The 21466-nt window shown below is 44.7% G+C and overlaps 2 protein-coding genes across 9 annotated transcripts in view; one reads left to right on the top strand and one right to left on the bottom strand.

Annotated features, from left to right (window-relative positions):
* LOC121537300 (SUN domain-containing protein 1) overlaps window positions 1-21466 on the top strand; it is a 27106-nt gene extending 5640 nt beyond the window's left edge. For 2 of the 7 annotated variants that reach the window (XM_045208694.1, XM_045208546.1), the window contains exons 2-21: window positions 12281-12489; window positions 12603-12823; window positions 12957-13214; window positions 13427-13549; window positions 14809-14889; window positions 15371-15484; window positions 15600-15698; window positions 16398-16491; window positions 16666-16724; window positions 16867-17024; window positions 17163-17426; window positions 17593-17685; window positions 17903-17979; window positions 18090-18219; window positions 18463-18762; window positions 18985-19069; window positions 19566-19681; window positions 19834-20001; window positions 20204-20296; window positions 20985-21466. In XM_045208694.1, coding sequence (XP_045064629.1) covers window positions 12356-12489; window positions 12603-12823; window positions 12957-13214; window positions 13427-13549; window positions 14809-14889; window positions 15371-15484; window positions 15600-15698; window positions 16398-16491; window positions 16666-16724; window positions 16867-17024; window positions 17163-17426; window positions 17593-17685; window positions 17903-17979; window positions 18090-18219; window positions 18463-18762; window positions 18985-19069; window positions 19566-19681; window positions 19834-20001; window positions 20204-20296; window positions 20985-21101 — 2784 coding nt within the window. In that variant the 5' untranslated portion in view covers window positions 12281-12355 and the 3' untranslated portion in view covers window positions 21102-21466. Of the gene's footprint in view, window positions 1-10126; window positions 10225-11218; window positions 11302-12280; window positions 12490-12602; window positions 12824-12956; window positions 13215-13426; window positions 13550-14808; window positions 14890-15370; window positions 15485-15599; window positions 15699-16397; window positions 16492-16665; window positions 16725-16866; window positions 17025-17162; window positions 17427-17592; window positions 17686-17902; window positions 17980-18089; window positions 18220-18462; window positions 18763-18984; window positions 19070-19565; window positions 19682-19833; window positions 20002-20203; window positions 20297-20984 lie in introns of those variants that run through there. The other 5 variants (XM_045208607.1, XM_045208570.1, XM_045208653.1 and 2 more) reach the window with 5 other exon arrangements.
* On the bottom strand, window positions 1356-9996 carry LOC121537673. Of its 2 annotated transcripts, none has more exons than XR_005995127.2 (2): window positions 9791-9996; window positions 1356-2927 (listed from the first exon to the last, which is right to left on the bottom strand). XR_005995127.2 is itself a non-coding variant. In XM_041845297.2 (2 exons), exons 1-2 carry the CDS (start codon window positions 3099-3101, stop codon window positions 1997-1999), a joined length of 981 nt encoding a protein of 326 aa, XP_041701231.2. In that variant the 5' UTR covers window positions 3102-3466; the 3' UTR covers window positions 1356-1996. The 2 variants fall into 2 exon arrangements, 1 of the variants encoding a protein (XP_041701231.2); XM_041845297.2 differs by lacking the exon at window positions 9791-9996 and adding an exon at window positions 3052-3466.

The raw sequence follows: 21466 nt of genomic DNA, 5'->3' as shown, positions 1-21466 counted from the left end.
TGTTAAATTCAATTGATTGGACATGATTTGGAAAGGCACACACCTGTCTATATAAGGTCCCACAATTGACAGTGCATGTCAGAGCAAAAACCAGGCCATGAGGTCGTAGGAATTGTCCGTAGAGCTCCGAGACAGGATTGTGTCGAGGCACAGGCTTGGGGAAGGGTACCAAAACATTTCTGCAGCATTGAAGGTCCCCAAGAACACAGTGGCCTCCATCATTCTTAAATGGAAGAAATTTGGAACCACCAAGACTCTTCCTGGAGCTGGCTGTCCGGCCAAACTGAGCAATCGGGGGAGAAGGGCCTTGGTCAGGGAGGTGACCAAGAACCCGATGGTCACTCTGACAGAGTTCCTCTGTGGAGATGGGAGAACCTTCCAGAAGGACAACCATCTCTGCAGCACTCCACCAATCAGGCCTTTTTGGTAAAGTGGCCAGACGGAAGCCACTCCTCAGTAAAAGCCACATGACAGCCCACTTGGAGTTTGCCAAAAGGCACTTAAAGGACTCTCAGACCATGAGAAACAAGATTCTCTGATCTGATGAAACCAAAATTGAGCTCTTTGGCCTGAATGCCAAGTGTCACGTCTGGAGGAAACCTGGCACCACCCTTACGGTGAAGCATGGTGGTGGCAGTATCATGCTGTGGGGATGTTTTTTAGCGGCAGGGACTGGAAGACTAGTCAGGATTGAGGGAAAGATGAATGGAGCAAAGTACAGAGAGATCCTTGATGAAACCCTGCTCCAGAGCACTCAGGACCTCAGACTGGGGCAAAGGTTCACCTTCCAACAGGACAACGACCCTAAGCACACAGCCAAGACAACACAGGAGTGTCTTCGGGACACGTCTCTGAATGTCCTTGAGTGGCCCAGCCAGAGCCCGGACTTGAACCCGATCGAACATCTCTGAAGAGACCTGAAAATAGCTGTGCAGCGACGCTCCCCATCCAACCTGCCAGAGCTTGAGAGGATCTGCAGAGAAAATTGGAGAAACTCCCCAAAACAGGTGTGCCGAGCTTGTAGCATCATACCAAAGAAGACTTGAGGCTGTAATCGCTGCCAAAGGTGCTTCAACAAATTACTGAGTAAAGGGTCTGAATACTTATGTAAATGTGATATTTCAGTTTATTTATATTTTACTTTGTCTTTATGGGGTATTGTATGTAGATTGATTAGGGTATTTAATATTTTAAAAAAAAATCAATTTTAGAATAAGGCTGTAATGTAACAAAATGTGGAAAAAGCCAAGGGGTCTAAATAGTTTCCCTATGCACTATAACTTGGCAGTCAACTTTGGCGTTGCAGCTTCTTTTAGTATTTTTTTCAATGCTAGATTCTTTAGGTTCATCCAGATTCTAATAAAGCAATTGACTAAGATTTCTTAGTTGTAAGAATTTAAAGAAATTGCTCTTGGATAACCCACATTTTTCTTGTAATTTATTTAATGACAGAAGAGAGCCGTTATAATATATATGCTCAAAATTCATGATGCCATTTTGGAAAGAGGACTTAAAGGTATTTATTGTCTTTAAATGCTGGAGATAATGTTGGGTTGTTCCAAATAGGTGTGCCTGACGCTATGGGTTTCTTCCATTTCATGAATAGGCGATATGCACAGTCGAGCATGACCAATTTCCGGTTAAATCTCAGGATGGATGTAAACTTCCGGTTATCGTAGAATGCTGTGCTACCGTATGCTAGCATTGAATGCTTGTCGTGAAAAACATCCGAAACGGTTAATTTTCGTCGTTGTTGTTTATCTTAATGTTAATGTTTTTACTTGTAATACTTCGTCTTGACTTATAACACGATGACGTGTAAACGTACGAAAGTGTCCTTTCAAAAACGGGATGACAGCTCTTCCAGCCATCACTGCTGTGTGCCGCAATGTACAGTGTCTGCCAGATGCAATTCTTCTGTTAGTTTTTTTTACTTTTCCCAAAGACTGTGAATTACATAAACGGTGGGTGATTAACATTCGACGAGTCAACTTTCTTACAACAAACACACGAGTCTGCAGCCGACACTTTCAAAGTAAAGATGTGATAGAGCCTCCGACTCCAGCTGGGCGCAGACGTCTGAAGAAGGGAGCTGTTTCATGCCTGTGATGAGTAACTGTCCCTGGACTTGCCAACAATAACAATGGCTTTCCTTCAATTTGTGTAGGCCATGGTCAAATCTCAGGAACTTGCAGTCTATGTAGCTGGCTACATTTGGGCGTTTCATTTCAACTAGACCAAATGATGGTCGCTCAAGTGGGTCATATACCAGCCCATCAGGCGACTCACCTAGCCAAGGTGCGTCCGGATGCATGACTAGCCCACACTTTGTCAGATTAAGATTTTTTAGAACTGCATAGTCCTTCAATGCACCTGCTTCCATTTCCAGCCCCCTTTTCATTAGTGGTGTTTGTCTTGTCCCTCTGATAATTCTTTCTGCCAGTTTTTCTGCTGTGCTTGTACCTCTAACATGGCTTACCTCCCGGAAATGTGAAGCAGTCACTCTCTCCTTCCTCAGTGAATGCCACTCGGGTGTTTCACTTTGGCATCTGGTTGCTTCCTCAATCAGGTGTGACTGTGACAAAGTCACAGACCGAGAACTGAGGTGAAGCTTTTCTTGATCCGTCATGATCTCGTATGAACAGTCTGTTGGTTGTAAATGGTAACCGTCCAGTGGCACTTTTGGGAACGGTGGTGCATCCTCATGGATGACAACACTGTCAGGTGGAGGTGGTGGGTGTTGATATGACAGGATACTGCCAATTTGTACCTTGCCAAAAATGGAGTCCACGAGTGGTTTGTCAGGTGTGATGTTCATTCTGCAGATAAGGGGAAGAGAGTCTGGTTCCATGTCAGCATAGGCAGGTAGTGGGTTGAGGGTTGATGGGTCTGGTAGCTCACCGCTGTAGCCCTTGTAAAGTGTAGATCTGGAATAACAATATCAGGAAAAGTAAAGGGTTCACTAGGAAATACACCAGAATCTAACAGCGATTAATAACATTTATTTCGCAACACATTGTAGTCTGCCTATTTTAATTGGACTCTGCATACCTAATTCCCCTTGCCGGAGTAGCATCTGGTTTGGGCTTCACTACAACCATGGCATCCACAGGTCCTGGCTTCACTCCCTATTTATTTATGAGATGGTATTAGGAGAGATGCTAGTATGCATGTGACACAACTGTCTGGTATTGAAATGATACAAACCATTGTTCGTGGTTTATGCCACTTCTGCTCTGTTTCAGTGCACGAAAGTACAGGAGGGACGACAGACATGCCACATTCAGAGTAATGGGCATTCTGAAATAGTAATGCAACCAAATGATTGCATATCCCACACCCAGCCACACAGAAACAATAGCTTTTAACAAGCACAACTGGCTGTGAATCACGCAATGTCATCTGAAATACACAGAAGCATAATTTAATGGGTTTTGAAAGACGAGGGTCTACAGCAGCAGGAGTAGGAGCAAAACTTGTTCTTTCTACTTTTTACTGGTGTAAGCAACTTATCTACTGTCTCGTGTGACTTTTGTGCTTTCTGCATCACTTTCCTACTGTCTTGCACCACTTGGCTATACTGTCTCCCACCACTTACCTATTGTCTTGTGCCATTTACCTACCTTCAAACAGTATTGGCAGAGCAGTAGGTGAGTGGTGCAACATTGTAGCCTAGTACCAATAACAACAGTAGAGTGAAGGTTTTGCTCCTAATTCCTCTTGAAAAGTAGAAACATCAAGTACAAAAGCAAGGAAGTTGGGCCATATGTTTATAAAGAAAGAAGTAAAGATGACAGGACAGTTTTGAGTAGAACATCAGCAGTTTGAAGAATAGCTGAGTGGAATATGTTACTGTCATTGCAGTCATCAAGTCAGGAAAAAGTAGTAATCTCATTATTGTTTACATTTCAAACCAAACTCCAATTTGTTTACAACAGACCCAACAACAGAGCATGGCAATTCCCACTCAGCTACCCTGGTCTGTATTAGGCTACCACTGTTCAGCTATCGTGAAAACCACGAAAGTTCTAAAGTGTTCTCTTAGCAATGGCAATCAAAGCTGTGGTAACATTAAACGAGTAAAACGTGTTGAACGGAACCTTGAACAAGTTCAACAGAACTTTGAACGTGTCACTTAATCTAGTCCTACTCTCAGCTGGTGTGGTGGCTTTAGTTTCTTCATTGAGCGGTAGCAGTGGGCTCTCACAGAGATCTCATTTGTAGCCCTGTTTTTACCTGATACTTTCATAAAAGTACAAACACATGAAGTGAGAGGTACAGTGGGGGAAAAAGTATTTAGTCAGCCACCAATTGTGCAAGTTCTCCCACTTAAAAAGATGAGAGAGACCTGTAATTTTCATCATAGGTACACGTCAACTATGACAGACAAAATGAGGAAAAAAAATCCAGAAAATCACATTGTAGGATTTTTAATGAATTTATTTGCAAATTATGGTGGAAAATAAGTATTTGGTCAATAACAAAAGTTTCTCAATACTTTGTTATATACCCTTTGTTGGCAATGACACAGGTCAAACGTTTTCTGTAAGTCTTCACAAGGTTTTCACACACTGTTGCTGGTATTTTGGCCCATTCCGCCATGCAGATCTCCTCTAGAGCAGTGATGTTTTGGGGCTGTCGCTGGGCAACACGGACTTTCAACTCCCTCCAAAGATTTTCTATGGGGTTGAGATCTGGAGACTGGCTAGGCCACTCCAGGACCTTGAAATGCTTCTTACGAAGCCACTCCTTCGTTGCCCGGGCGGTGTGTTTGGGATCATTGTCATGCTGAAAGACCCAGCCACGTTTCATCTTCAATGCCCTTGCTGATGGAAGGAGGTTTTCGATACATGGCCCCATTCATTCTTTCCTTTACACGGATCAGTCGTCCTGGTCCCTTTGCAGAAAAACAGCCCCAAAGCATGATGTTTCCACCCCCATGCTTCACAGTAGCTATGGTGTTCTTTGGATGCAACTCAGCATTCTTTGTCCTCCAAACACGACGAGTTGAGTTTTTACCAAAAAGTTATATTTTGGTTTCATCTGACCATATGACATTCTCCCAATCCTCTTCTGGATCATCCAAATGCACTCTAGCAAACTTCAGACGGGCCTGGACATGTACTGGCTTAAGCAGGGGGGACACGTCTGGCACTGCAGGATTTGAGTCCCTGGCGGCGTAGTGTGTTACTGATGGTAGGCTTTGTTACTTTGGTCCCAGCTCTCTGCAGGTCATTCACTAGGTCCCCCCGTGTGGTTCTGGGATTTTTGCTCACCGTTCTTGTGATCATTTTGACCCCACGGGGTGAGATCTTGCGTGGAGCCCCAGATCGAGGGAGATTATCAGTGGTCTTGTTTGTCTTCCATTTCCTAATAATTGCTCCCACAGTTGATTTCTTCAAACCAAGCTGCTTACCTATTGCAGATTCAGTCTTCCCAGCCTGGTGCAGGTCTACAATTTTGTTTCTGGTGTCCTTTGACAGCTCTTTGGTCTTGGCCATAGTGGAGTTTGGAGTGTGACTGTTTGAGGTTGTGGACAGGTGTCTTTTATACTGATAACAAGTTCAAACAGGTGCCATTAATACAGGTAACGAGTGGAGGACAGAGGAGCCTCTTAAAGAAGAAGTTACAGGTCTGTGAGAGCCAGAAATCTTGCTTGTTTGTAGGTGACCAAATACTTATTTTCCACCATAATTTGCAAATAAATGCATTAAAATTCCTACAATGTGATTTTCTGGAAATGTTTTTCTCATTTTGTCTGTCATAGTTGACGTGTACCTATGATGAAAATTACAGGCCTCTTTCATCTTTTTAAGTGGGAGAACTTGCACAATTGGTGGCTGACTAAATACTTTTTTCCCCCACTGTATATACACATGATTAAACTTTATTTAAAGCATGATTAACCTGAAGCAGGACGGAGTCATGACTTAAAACACCAAAGCAAGGCTTCTAGCTCAGGCTAGCTAGCGTTAGCATATTACCTTCAAAGTTGCAAAGAAAAGAAGAAACATAACATTTGAAGCCTTTATCCAGTTTGCTACGTGGTGTCGTACTGGATGTCCGGACGACCCTCCGTATATCATTAACAGATACTTTAGGCACTCCAGCAAACACCTTGTAAACTTCATCTCTGCCATCATAACGGTCTACTGTCACAGTCTGTTTTTTTTCCGGTAACCGGAAATGCCCAAGCATTTGCGTGCATAGAGCCTATTGATGGACATTTTCCCAAATTTGAATTTAAAATCATTGGGTTGTGTTTTTTTATTTTAAAGCCTTGGACCAACACAAAGTAGTGAAATATGTATTTTTAATTCATAGGCTATTACATTTATGGCTTCAATACTCCTCCAAGCACTAGGATGGTCTGCTGTCCATTGTTTAAGTGAACACGGTTGTGTGGCCCAGTAATACATTTTCATATGAGGTAGTCCAAGACCTCCAGCTTTAAGGTAAGTGTAAAACATTCAATTTAGCTCTTGTTCTTTCCATTCCAAATAAAATCGGAGAGTAGGCCATTTTATTTTCTTAAAGAAGTTGGATGGAATTGAAACTGGTAAGGCTTGGAATAAATACATCAACCTTGGTAATATATTCATTTGGATTATGTTCACCCTACCCAACATAGAAATGTGAAGAGTTCTCCATCTCTGAACAACGGATTTAATCTTATCTTATAAAGGAGAGTAGTTAATTTTATAGGCCTCCTCCAAATGGCATGGTATCAATACATCCAAGTATTTCATGTGTCTTTGTCAATTTCCACTGAAATCTACTTTCCAAGTTTGAAAAGTCATAACTGAAATAATGCTAATTTTCTAATTTTCTCCCAAATCACTTTGAATCCTGATACAGCATCATACATGTCCAACAGTTGCAAAATAAATGACGACAGAGAATGTTCTGGTTCAGATAAATACAGTAAAATGTAATCTGCATACAATGATATCACATGTTCTCCACCAATCTCTATTCCCAGGATTGAGCCATGGGTTCTGATTATTATTGATGCTAGGAGTTCCGTGGCTAAAGCAAATAAATAACTGGACAGAGGGCATCCCTGTCTTGTTCCTCTTGATAACTTAAATTGATCTTAGATTTGTCCATTTGTTCTTATAGCTGCTTTGGGGGATTTATACAATAGCTCAATCCAGGAAATAAATACCAGACCAAAACTAAAAGACTGCCACCAAATATGCCCATACCACTCTATCGAACGCTTTTTCAGCATCCAATGATATTGCCACTTTTGGAACGTTCAAGTTCCTGGTATGAAGACATCCTATTCCGTATGAACCCTGTTTGATCTAAGTGAATCAACTTTTTTATTACACTGAACAAAAATATAAACGCAACATGCTACAATTTCAATGATTTTACTGGGTTAGTTCATATAAGCAAATCAGTCAATTGAAATAAATTCATTATGCCCTAATCTATGGATTTCATGTGACTGGGAATACAGATATGCATCTGTTGGTCACAGATACCTTAAAGGTAGGGGCATGGATCAGAAAACCAGTCAGTTTCTGGTGTGACCACCATTTGCCTGTTCACTAACAAGGATGTAAACAAATTTGTGTACAACATTTGAGAGAAATATGCTTTTTGTGTGTAAACATTTCTGGGGATCTTTTATTTTAGCTCATGAAACATGGGACCAACACTTTAGATGTTGGGTTTTATATTTTTGTTCAGTGTACTATTTCTATGCGAAAAGCCAATACCTTAGCAATGATTTTATAATCCACATTCAAAAGTGAGACTGGGCGGAAGGATCGGCATGACAATGGATCCTTATCTTTCTTTTTTAAGTAGGGTGATTGTAGCCAAACATAGTGATTGGGTAAGTTAATTTTTCTGTAGAGCTGCATTAGCATAAGTAACATAGGCTTTAGTAATTTGGGACAATAGTGTCTGTAAAAGTCCACTGGGAATCCATCATTACCAGGAGATTTCCCATTTTGTAGACTATGGCCTCCACCAGCTCACTTAGGGAAATGTTTCTATCATACTCATTTTCTCTGGTTCAGTTATAATTGGTAAGTTGGCCTCATTAAGGAATGTGTCTTTCTTTGAACTTTCGGTTTGAAAATGTTTTAAAGACTGAGTGAGTTCATTTCAGAAATCCATTGTTATGCTACCATCTGGGGGTTTTAATGCTGTAGATGGTACGTTCCTCCTCTTTCTTAATTTGCCAAGCAAGCATTTTCCCCACACTTTCACCTTGCTCAACATTTTGTTGTTTGGATTTCAGGGCAGCTATCTCTGTAGAGCAGGTGTTTTTATTATGTTATATTCAAAGTGTTCAACTGTTGAAGGGTGTCAACATTTCTATTTAATCTGTGTTTTCTTTCTAAATCGTGAATTTTCTGTTCTTGTATTTCTAATTATTTATTGGTCTTTTTCTTATGTGAAGAGTAAGACATGACGCAACCTCTCATGCTTTAACAGCTTCCAAGACAACAGTTGGGCATACTTCATTATAGACATGTTTTTTTTTAAATAAATGTAGATTTGTGTGTTGAGATTTGAGGTAAACTCTTCGGTCCTTTAATAAAAACCTGCTGTATGTAAAATAGTGTGCGCTATAGCTTGGGAAAGAAATGTGACTGGATGACATGTTTCTTTCCAACATTAGGGCTGCTTTCCTAAAGAAGTTAAATCCGCTTCGTGTTTTGTTTCCTTGTCACGATACTAACAAGTATCGCGATACTGGTATCGTCCCGCCCCTAAAAAGTACTTTTGCATATTCAGGAGTTGGTCCTAATGGACCATCGATTAACACTGAAAGTTGTGATAGACCATCAAGAATGGTTGCCTGGCTACCCAGACTCATTGCTCCGGCCGAACGCCACACCACGCTCGTTTTTGTTTCTTCTTCGCAATTTGACTCCGCCCCCCTGACCCTTCAAGAACGCAAACCCGTTCGGACCGTCTGATTGGGTCCAGAAACCGGTGGGTTGGGCCAGAACCAGAACACACGTGGGTAAAGCAACATTTTGAAAATTCGTCATTGCCTTTTTATACTCAGGCTTTTGATACTGGTTAGAGATGATCCAATTGCTGAGGACTTTGTTTTGTACAATCCCGCTTGTCACCACAAACTATTTAAATGATGGCAGACTGAAGTATGTAGCGATCGATAGAGCAGCGGAAGAATTCAGTGTGTCGTCAGGCAACGAGAATGGCATTGAGTTATTCTGTCTACACAGAAGTTCTTGTTTTTCCTGAGTCCTGCCATTGATTATTTGTATCACTGAATACTGTTAAATGCATACAATTATTGTGAATCATCAGATCAATATAATAGTTTGATTTAAACATTGACATGCTTTGCAAGAAGAACGATTTCCCTAATAATCCTGTTTACATGGACACATCTGACATCAGCCTACCTGATGGGACTTTGATAAATGCAGGAAATTGCCAATCAAAATAAATGTTCTACCATAGCAACCATGTTATTTTTGGAAGCCTATATGTATGAACTATTTCTAAGAAGCATACTTTCAGTTTTTCTGAACTCACTTCACTCGCGGAGAACCGGGAGGCTGCTGGTGCTGGCACGTGCAGATGAAATACACTGCTGGAACTCCGATTTAAGCAGTTTACATGTCGTAATAATTAGAAAGATTAAAACCAGGTGTTTTAATCGGCGTATGCTTACTTCGATTATGACCTTAAGAAGCAGAGTGAAGTTTACATGACTATTGCCATTCTCGGCCTACTGCCATAATCAGTTTAATATCAAATGTATTATTAGTGTGCATGTAAACATACTCACTATGTTTGGGATCAAGTAACAGTCACATGTCATTATGATTGATTGTCTGTTGCAGAGGTCTTCACGGGTCCAGGTCCAAAATTCTAACTTTTCCCTCGGGGTCGGGTCATGTTTGTTTGTCATTGGGTTTATGTAACTACAGCTGATGGACCCGAATGGACCTGACCACGGCTCTGCATAGCCTATTAATTGACTTATAGAAAGCCTAGCCAACATATAAAGACCTATTCGTTAACCAGAAGAGCAATTTTTTTGTCGGTCTGGTCTAGACCCGGACCCATTAGAGTACGGATCGGGTCTAGGTCTGGTTTTCGTCGGGTCCATTTGGGTCCGGATTGTCCTGGGGTCTGTCCGGGTCCAACTTTTTGGAGCTGAGAACACCTCTAGTCTGTTGAACTGAAACCCACTTGGTGTGTGTGCGCAGCAGCAGATCGGTAAGAACCGTGACAGACACCAGTCTTGTACTTTTTTCCCTGTGTACCAGAGGAAGAGCGACTGCTGCACCCGTTGGCCTGGTCTCACTGCAGCTGTCCTGGGCCTGGCTCCCCTGGCCCAGACCCCAGACTGGGGATTTGGGTGGGACTGCCTGGGACTACTGAGGACTCACAGCTGTCCCACGGAGGGGCCTAGAGCGCCCCTGGCAGGGGGCAGGAGGGGAAGCAGGCAGAGCAGGGGAAAGCACATAATTGGCTCTGCCAAGGCCCTCCATAATCCTGGAGAAGCTTAATTTAGGACGTGAATAGAAAGACATGGAGGGAAAGAACCGGAGAGCAGGGTGACATGTTGGATTTTTTACATGGGCAAGGGCCCTGGAGAGAGTTTGCCCTATGTTTATGGAATCATATTAGATAAGTTAAGCAGTTCGGGGACACAGATGTCACTCTTTTGTAGGGCTTGGAATTGCCAGGGACCTCACGATATGATACTTAGGTGCCAATACGATATGTATTGCGATTCTCACGATTCTATATGTATTGCGATTAGATCATGTTCCAAACATATTGCTCACCATATGTCTGCTGCAGAGCGACGAGAGAGCCATGAGAAAAAGAGTTTTGATCAGTCATGGAAATAAAAGTGCTGAAAACAAATTGGCTCCCTATTTAAAAAGAAGATGGAGAACAAGCTATGGAGGAACAATTATGGAGTTATGGTGCAGGTACAGCCAACTAGTGCAAAAATAATATTGATATATTGTGAAAAAGAACATCCCAATATGTAACTTGATTTTATTTATTTCAGTACTATTTTGTTGCATGTTTCTTATCTCTTCCTTCTTGTTGTACAGTCAGTTGCACCTAAGGAGCGACATCACTCGTCATGTCAAAGTGAATGGATTGGTGTCATTGTTTCATGGAGGGGGGAGGAGAGGGAGGGAGGGAGAGTTGAGTCAGTAAGAGGCTTCTCTGTCGCTAGCAACAGGAAGTGAACACGCAGCATTGGCTACATACAGTATTAAGTAGTGTTAAGTTGCCTGATCTCTCCTGGCTCGCGTGATAGTGTTTGGGTGGGTGAGTGTCTGTGATGTTTGTCCGCTTTTCCCTGGGATGAGCGACGGTGACGAGAGGTGGACTCTGGAGAGCTGGGTGGAGCTGGGTGGGTGGAGCTGGGTGGGGGTGATCTGTGTGTTTCATCTTTCATTATGTTCTTTTGTCTGAGCGCTTGGCTATGTTTAGACAGCAGGCACGGTTACTCCTGTTTGCTCACCGTGTGTTTTAGGGATCAGACTGTAATAGCTTGTTATATGGAAAGTTACCATTACGTTTTGCTAGCTATTCCCTACTGGGACTTCAGTTAGCCTAATGATGATTTCTGGTATCAGTTGCTAGTACAGATTTAGAAACCGTTTCAAAGGTGAACAATGTGAATGCTGGGATTGTTCCTTGAGAGATGGCAGCAACAGTTTGTTTTTCTTTCTTCCTGGCAAGGCTCTGTTGAAATCTGGGCCAACTCTGGGCAAGGAATATGGGAGAAGTGTGTGTGTGTGTGTGTGTGTGTGTGTGTGTGTGTGTGTGTGTGTGTATAGCAGCTGCCAGTAGATTTATGTCCCCAACCCCTGCTGTAATATCACCATGTTTAGAGAAGGCCCCATCATGTGGCCTCATCTCTCTTCCGGTGTTCTGTACTGTGATGTTACTGTGGTGGGGGGACATCAGTGCTCATTTCCTGCCAAACCGGTCCTGTGTGGTGACAGGAATAGAACAACAGCAGCCTTAAGCATGCACTACTATTAGAGTGTAACAGTGCTGTTACGGTACATGCTTTGTCTGCATGCTAGCTATAGAGGAAGTGAAATACTAGGATCTATTTAGGTATTTTTGCATGATGTATGATTTTATAATTGTAGTGCATAACGTTGGTGCCTTTCAAGACACTAAACATTGATGTTTCCAATCAAATTATTCACTGTTGCTTAGAGAAAATGAAATTGTATTATATAAATTTGAATCTAAACGCATTCCTCCCATCTTCTCTGCTTTGTTTTCCCAGCTCCAGCTTCTTAACAACAGCTGTGGACTTTGAGAAGGAGCACAGGATCACTCCAGTGTCTTCTAGTCTCCCAGGATGTCCCGGCGGAGCCTGCGTCTGCACACTACCACTGGTCTCTATGGCGACGACAGCCTGGACCCTTCTCTCAATCACAACGTGTACCACAGTGCTTCCTTCAGCGCGGGAGGAGCCAGTCGCAGAGAGTCCAAGTAAGTGATGCTGTTCCTGCTGCCCCTGGGGTTCCTTCTATGGATTTGGGCCCGAGTGTTACGTCCAGTGGTTTCCCATTGTCTCATCTGACTGTTCTCTTTCTCTCTCCCAGGGGGTTGAAGAGCAGGAGGTCTCAGCAGCAGGAGGTCTCCTGCTCCCAGTCTCTGCTCCTCACCACGCCCCGTAAGCGCCAGCAGGGCTCCCAGCAGCACAACCGCAGCGTGGCCGCCAACGACCCCTCCCTGCTCTCCTCCATGCTGGACGAGTCGTGCATCCAGGAGCGCACGCTGGTCGGCAGCTTCTGGGGTTTGGATGAAGCCGTTGAAGTTAAAGGTCGTTTTTTTTTAACGACCTTATCGATCGCAATTACTTGTACTGCCTGCGACATCAGTGTCTTGAATGAATTCCTTTAAAAAAGGGTGATTGTGTTTTGTTTTTCATTATCAAATCTGTCTGTATGTTACAGAGCGGACCATGACGGTAGACCACAGTATGTGTGGGACCAACGGAGACGTTAACTCCGCACAGACCCAGACCTCCATGGTGAACGGTAGCTTCTGTAAGGACTTCAATATCCACTCGGACAGACATGAGGCTCTCGGCACCTACTCCTCCTCCTCCACTGGTGCCCGCTCTGCCACCAGCAACCAGGCCCTGACAGCCACCACTACCTCCCCTCCCTCCACGGTCTACGCCAGGGACAAGAGCCGCAAGCACAAAACGGGTGAGAGCCAAGTACTATAATATGTATGGGCTCAGTACTGCATGTGTTGTTCCTGGGAGGGTTTTGCCTTCCCATTTCATTTGAAGGCATATCATCCACAGTGTGTTTTGTTGTCATTGCTGATGTATGAGTGTGTCATTTTTCATTTTCTTACATTTGACATGCATTGTGAATAAGTGCATTTTCAATAAAGTTGAATTGATTTGATTCAGGTCTGCTGGTGTCCGTCTCAGACACCTGTGTGCGTGTGAGCAGGAGGGCAGCAGGCTCTGTGGCATACTTCTTCTCACTGCTCTTAAAGAGTGTACTGCTGAGGACACTCAAGAAGGGCGAAGGTATCAGCCTCTGCGCCGGCTCGGCTTCTCGCCGTCTTTACAGCGCCATCGTTGCCTTTCACTCTGTCTCTCTCATATCTGCCTTGCTGCTTCCCACTTTTCATAGTTTTTAGATGGGTCACAACTTTTTCCTGCACTCGGTGGCATTGTGCTGAGATAGCATATGCAATTCATGTGGTGGTAGCCTGTCAAGAAATCTGACAATGCTTTGCTAAAGCTCAACATAATCATACAATCTGGATTATTCCCTTTATTTAGTTATGATTTTTACCCCCTTTTTCGTGATTACGATCTTGTCTCATCGCTGCAACTCCCCAACGGGCTCGGGAGAGGCGAAGGTCGAGTCGTGCGTCCTCCGAAACATGACCCACCAAACCGAGCTTCTTAACACCCGACGCTGGGCCAATTGTGCGCCGCCCTACGGGACTCCCAGTCACAGCCGGTAATGAGCTGGGATCGAACCCCAGGCTGTAGTGACGCCGCAACACTGCGATGCAGTGCCTTAGACCGCTGCGCCACTCGGGAGGCCGGATTATTCCCTTTTAATATGCTCTGTCTCTTTCGGTGGGCTGTGGTCAGTATTAGACACCAGTCTGCACCATAGCAGGAGGGCAGCTGCTCTGGTGAATATGGGCAGTGGGGGCAGGGAAGTTGGTAATGGAGGTATTCCACTTTGCTTTTTTAGAGGCTGAACGATTATTCATCGGGGTTGGGCATCCACATGTCAGGTGTTGCGTGATCTGTGCCTGATTTGCATGGGTCTGTACTTAGTTGACACAGGTTGAAACTTGATGTTTGGAATCCCCCTGCTTGCAGTGCACCGGTCTCCTGCACTGTACTGAATCTGCCCTGACACTGGAGGTTGCAGTGGCTGTGTGAATGACCATGGTGGCTCTCACTGCTGACTGACTAACCTAAAACTCCTCGTCACCTGCTTCTGACTGCTCTCTCTCTCTCTCTCTCTCTCTCGACAGAGGCTGACACTACCACAGCTTATTCTGCCTACACCTTTCTCACTCCTCCTTTTAACATCACTCTACCTTCCTATTCTGGTGTTTTGAATTTGTTTGTATGGCACTTTTACCTCACAGATTTCACCCTCTGGTTTATCTGTCAAACAAATGGTCTGCCTTCACTTTGGGTATTGCCCTGGTGACATGCAAATTCTCTCTCGCTCTCTCAGGTGAAGGAATGGAAAGAGGGATGTTTGATCAATATTTAGTTGTGCTAGTTTTTAACAGATTTCTTATTGGTTGCAGCTCATTCCAGCTACTGTGGAACCTTGCATGTAAAGGAGTTGGGGACTGACGGGAAGCACATGAATCTGAACGGCTCTCTGTGTAAGTAACAGACTTCCATAGACACACACCGATATTTTTGTTTGTGCATGATCCCTTGACATGTTCGACAAGACAATGTGTTTTATGTGAATAATAGACTAAAATTTGTCATGTGAATTGGTGCGATTTTCATGTAACCCTTCTCATAACCTTTGTGGCTACACACACCTGCGGCATACTTTTTGTTAGGGTACTCTTTGTAGAGGAAATGTCAGTCGCACAATGAATGCATTCAATCAGAGAGGTGCTGCCTTAATCGACGTCATCGGCGCCGGGGTAACAGTTGTTGTTGTTGGGGGTTAACTGCCTTGCTCAAGGGAACAACGGCAGATTTTCCCAGCTTGCCGGCTCTGGGATTCGAACCAGCAACCTTTCGGTTACTGGCTCTTAACTGCTAGGCTACCTGCGTTTTTAGCCTCTCTCTCTTTTTCATGTTTGATTTTATGCCTTTGCTGCTCACCCACCTTGCTGATGCTAATAGGTGACGACTGCAAAGGAAAGCGGCATGCGGTGACACACGCAACCTACACCTCATCATGGGCCTCCCGGTCACACCATGTGTTGGGAGCACTGTGGCTCGCCACTGCTTACACAGGTTACCTATTAAGCCAACAAACTCTGGCCTATCCTGATATACTTGAAACGATTAAATCCAGTTCTACTGTTCTATGTAAGTAGATTAAGTTATGTTTTATTCGGTTGGTCCCCAGGCTCCAGTATGTTATGGGTTGGGCAGGAGGCAGGCTCAGCTGTCTGGGCCGTGACGAGGAGGATGCTGTCTGTTCTCTGGTTGGCAGATAGGTCCCCAGGTCATAATTTTACAGTGTTTTAAATAACCACCCTCTCTTACCGTGTTTAACCAGCCTCTCAACCACCAGATAAACCCCTGCATGATACCTCCTAGTCTCCCCATGGCTAGCTTGTGTGTCTGCCTACCTAACGTGAAACCCATTAGAATGGTGGCTTGGAGTATATCTAACCTTTTTCCATTTAAGATGACTAACTGCTGTTTAACATTCTTACCCATTTCATTTCCTTTGCGTTTCATCATTCTAATTCACTGCTCTATGCGTTAGCCTCTGCAGTTTCCTAGCCTGTCTGCAGAACTGCTTTCCCCTCCGCTTGCTGCTTCCGTCTCTCTGGGCAGATTAAAGTCGGTGCCAAGGATGGGAGTGAGTTGTCACACTGGACAGGAGTTTGATGGAGTGCTGCGGTTTTGCTAAAGGTGTGCTGTCCTTACAAAAGGATCCCCTCTGCTGTACTGTGCATCTACGCTGACAGAGAACACTTTTGCTCAGCCTGCTCTATCGCCTCTGTCTGTAACTAACTAACCCCATAACCTGTTGCACTGCATTTATCACCTGGCCCTTTTAACACATCTGGTGAATGTACTTGATTCTCTAATCCTTAGTGCTGTGTGGAAGTGCCTCGTCTACCCCTCCCGCCTCCTGAAGAACGCTCACTAATCTGCTCCCTGTCTGTCTGCCTGTCTGTCTTTGTGTGTATAGGGAAGGCAGCGACGGGGGTCTTCTGGTGGCTTGGGACTGGATGGTACCATCTGGTTACCCTCCTCTCTCTGCTCAACGTCTTCGTCTTGACACGGTGAGTCTCTTGGGCCTGAGAGTAATACTCAAGGAACAGGTAACTGCCCAAATAAAGGAAACACCAACATAAAATGTACTTGTGTTTCCATTATTTTGGCAGTTACCTGTAGGTGGTAGTGGATGGAGTCCATGATATGTGATCATACTAATATGTTTTTTTCTGTTTTCGTAGGTGCCCTCTCAAGCTCCTCAAACTCCTGCTGATTTTACTCCCATTCCTTATCCTCCTGGGTGAGTAGCACAGCTCTTGGTGTCCCCCCCGAAAGCCCTGATACTGCTCATCCATAGTACTGAACAATCACCAACTGTGACCCCATTCCACTACAGACATCTCTTCTGTCTCATAAATCCTCCGTTCTCGATGTTCTCCCAGCTCTGTGGCACTGGGGTCCATCCAGCCTGATGTCTGTATTGCCTGTCGTTAACATCACTGAGTGGAGCACCGCCTACCCCCTCAGTTTCACCTCTGCCCAAGCCCAGACCAAAGACAGGCAGTCCACCATGACTCCACTACCACCAGCTGTCTCACAGGTAGGAGGGGTGTTGATGTTCATATTCAATCAATTTACGATTGTCAACTTCCTTAAGACCATCCAATTCTATGGATAAGGCTTGAAACTCCGTATAGCTGACCTGACCTCTATCGCACCCCCCCCCGTATGTGAACAGCCGGGCAGTGTGTCTGTGGACTCTGAGCGCCTGGTCCAGTTGGAGCAGAGGCTGGCCCAGCTGTGGGAGAAGGTGGAGGGAGGGGACCAGAGTCAGGAGCAGCAGCACAGAGAGATGCTGGGTCTCTACCATTCTCTACGAGAGCAGCTGGACACCCAGACGGACAGGGACGGCATGGGGCTGTGGGTGTCCGGCCTGCTGGAGAAGAGACTCACTCTACTGAAGAGAGATATGGAGACGGATGCAGCGCTGCAGAGGGAACAGGTGATTCTCCCGGTTGGATAGTCAGGGATTCATTTCAGCGAGCATTTGGTAATTGTGCTTGTAATGAAAAGTAAAGGTCCGCTGACTTTGATTTATTTTTCAATTTTTCTTTGATTTTTTTCTTAACCTCTGTGTGCTCATGAATCACTTCCTACTTCCTGTGCAGAGTCAGGAGCAGGATGTTGTGCAGCAGCAGGGCCAAGAGTCTCGTCTGGCTCAACTAGAGGTTCTACTGCAGACACTGGCTGCCAAGACAGAGGTACACACCTATAGATCCTATACTAATTTCTATGTACAGCCCCCGTCCCTACAGGAGGCCTTTTGCCTCTGCTGTCACTGTAAATTAGAATTTGTTCTTAATCGACTTGCCTGGTTAAATAAAGGTACAATATTTTATATAAATGTACAGACCTTACTGTAGAAGCTCTATAAAATGTAATTGTTATCAACATAACATGGATATATGACGTCTTCAGGAGGTACAGAGAAGGCAGGTTGAGACTGCCAGTGCCCCACCAGTTCCTATACCAATTTCTGTACCAGTGCCAGTCAGGTGAGTTCAGCACACAACCCTTTGCCTTTGGATTGTATAAATTAAATGAAATCATGAGTGATGTTGAATATTGCCCCATGTGTGTGCCCTTCCATTGTGGGTGTGGACAGTGAGTCCCATGATGTCTTGCTGGCAGAGGTGCAACGGCTGGAGGCGGCACTGGGGAGCATTAGGCAGGACCTGCAGGGGGTGATGGGATGCCAGGGCATGTGTGACCGCTTGGACACACTCCATGAAACGGTGAGTTGCTTTCTCTCTGTCTGTCTACTGTCTGTCCTGTCTGTACTATACATGCATTGCTCCAGTATGTACCTTTCCAGATAGCCTCCCATTCCTTTGAATAGCTGGTCCTGTATAGCCACTCAATATTATTTTATGCTGAGATTCAGTCAGATAGTTTTGCTGGAGTTCTTTGTATAAATCTTCTCTGTTGACCCTTGACCTGTGTCTTATGGGGTCTGTCTCTTTGTGTGGTCGTGGCAGGTGTCTGAGCAGGTGTCTGCCCAGGTGAGGCGGGAACTGCAGGCCCTGTTCTACGGCAGTGAGCAGGCAGGTGATTCCGAACCCGGGGAGAAGGAACTCCCTGAGTCGCTGCTGCAGTGGCTCTCTGAGCGTTATGTGAGCGGGGCCGACCTGCAGGCCTCTCTGGCCTCCCTGGAGCTCAGCATCCTGCAGAATGTCAGCCTGCAGCTGGAGGAGAGCAGGGCCAGGCAGGAGACGCTCAGCACTGAGACGGTCTCTCAGACTGTGATGCACACTGTTGGCGCCGGGATGTCTGAGGAAGTAGGTGCTTTGGTTTTGGGGATTTTGTGTAGAAAAAAACATTTGATGTGTAGTTTTTATTGGTTGAATAATGTTTTATTTAATATCGTTTTAAGTTAGATTCAGTGTTTTGGCGTTCTAAATAATTTAGTGAAATGCAATGTGATTAAGTCACCATTTCTTATCTGTCTGCATTATTCCAGTTCCTCACCCAACCACTCTGTTCCCCTCTTCCTCCTCCAGCATGTACAGCTGATGGTGAAGAACGCTCTGAAACTCTACTCCCAGGATCGGACCGGCCTGGTGGACTACGCTCTGGAGTCTGGAGGTGAAGTTTCACAGCTGTTGTGGTGGCGGGGTGTAAAGCTTCACAGCCGAGTGGCGCAGTGGTCTAAGGCACTGCATCGCAGTGCTAGCTGTGCCACTAGAGATCCTGGTTCGAATCCAGGCTCTGCTGTAGCCGGCCGCAACCGGGAGACCAATGGGGCGGCGCACAATTGGCCCAGCGTCATCCAGGGTAGGGGAGGGAATGGCCGGCATGGAGGTAGCTCAGTTGGTAGAGCATGGTGTTTGCAACGCCAGGGTTGTGGGTTCGTTTCCCACGGGGGGCCAGTATGAAAAAAAATTAAAAAATAATAATAATGTATGCACTAACTGTAAGTCGCTCTGGATAAGAGCGTCTGCTAAATGACGTAAATGTAAATGTTGTGGTGGCGGGGTGTAAAGCTTCACAGCTGTTGTGGTGGCGGGGTGTAAAGGTTCACAGCTGTTGTGGTGGCGGGGTGTACAGTCGTGAAAGTGACATCATGGCTTCGTGTGTGCAGGTGGCAACATCCTGGGCACTCGCTGCTCTGAGACGTATGAGACAAAGACTGCACTGATGAGTCTGTTCGGCCTCCCACTCTGGTACTTCTCCCAATCTCCTCGTGTGGTCATACAGGTACGACTCAAGTCACCACAACACGAGACCAGTCTTTTTTGATCGCTTGGTGATTTCATTACATTAATGGATTATATTGGGGGAGTTTTAGTTCCTGATACTGCCTAGCCAACACATGGAAGACATTTTGCTCTCTCGTTCTTCCACTGCAGCCCGACGTCCATCCAGGGAACTGCTGGGCGTTTCATGGTTCCTATGGTTACGTGGTGATACGTCTCTCCATGAGGATCGTGCCCTCTGCCTTCTCATTGGAGCACATCCCCAAAGACTTGTCGCCAACAGGCAACATCGACAGCGCCCCGCGCCAGTTTAACGTCTATGTAAGCCATGCAAACTACACTGCTTACCCAATTTAACAGTCACATGTCGGCTATGACTGTCTAAGCAAGCCAATCAGAATCACACTTAGTAGACACTCAAGTCAGCCACATTTACTGTGAATGTGCTCTGGTGAAGCAGTACTGATTGACACTTATTGCTATGGGTCTCTGCTGTTTTCTAACTGTGTACTCTTGTTTCCAGGGTCTGGATGATGAGTCCCAGGAGGAGGGTAAACTACTTGGCAGCTATACCTACCAGGAGGATGGGGAGGCGCTACAAACGTATCCCGTCACCGTAAGTACACTTCAACACTGCCTCCAGGGGCTTGATTGGTCAGATGTAGATGTTACGTAAGAAGTCCACATGCAGTGTTGGGGAGTAGTGAACTATGTGTAGTTCAACTAGTAATGGAACTACATTTTGCAGTAGCTTGCTGGTAGTTGAACTTAATTCAAATATTGGTAGTTTTTTCTATAGTTAGCTACACAGCTACATGGCAAAAAAGTAACTAACTACTGGAACTACACACTATTTTTGCTAAAATAAAATATGGGTGAAATATGCAAGAATGTCGTTTTTCGCTGTCAGACCTTCCTAATTCTCACTTCAAAACACATGTTTGTGTTTAATAGGCTAAAATACACATTGTGTTAACATCTGATTCCAGAGTGACCTGTTCTTGCAATTGTTCGTCTATGGCATTTCAGATTTAGATATGATAATTTATCACAAAGTAGCTTGGATGTAGTGAACTACTGTTTCAAAGTAGCTTTAGTTAAGTAAACTACAGTATATCTAGCTTAAGGTAGCTTTAGCTTGTGTATCTTAAGTAATTGGTAGTTTGGTGAACTATGATTTCAGAGTAGCTTTCCCAACACTGTCCACATGGCATTTATCTCTAGTATGATTAGAGATGGTGACTTGGCAAGTTATAGGTCTTGCTACTTGAGTGTAAATTCAGTGTCCTTTTATCTATCCACAGGAGGAGAACGATAAAGCCTATCAGATCATTGAGGTTCGGGTGCTGTCCAACTGGGGTCACACGGAGTACACCTGCCTGTACCGCATCAGAGTACACGGTCAGCTCCGTATCAACTGATGGAACAGAGCAGACCACCCGGCCTACATTTGACTGTTCTGTGGATGACTGGAGTCATATAATGCAAAACATAATTGGATGATAATCGGTGCATTACTACTGGTTGAAGAATGTTTCAAGTACATTTTCTCAATCTATTTAGACATGAGCTGCACCTGTTCTGAGATCAAACTGGACTCATGCGTGTTGAGCCCCTTCTCGCTCATGGTTAAACCAGGTTTTACCATGTTCTCTTACGAACAATGGAAGAATGTAAACGTGTACATTTTGTCGATAGTTTGTGTCATTTTAAGTCTACTAATATCAAATGCTTTGAAATATGTATATGCTGCAATTATTAAAATGTAGATTTATTTTTAAGGGAA

The sequence above is a fragment of the Coregonus clupeaformis genome, chromosome 1, assembly GCF_020615455.1.
Source record: "Coregonus clupeaformis isolate EN_2021a chromosome 1, ASM2061545v1, whole genome shotgun sequence".
Classification (NCBI taxonomy): domain Eukaryota; kingdom Metazoa; phylum Chordata; class Actinopteri; order Salmoniformes; family Salmonidae; genus Coregonus; species Coregonus clupeaformis.
This window is presented reverse-complemented; position numbering and strand designations above follow the sequence as displayed.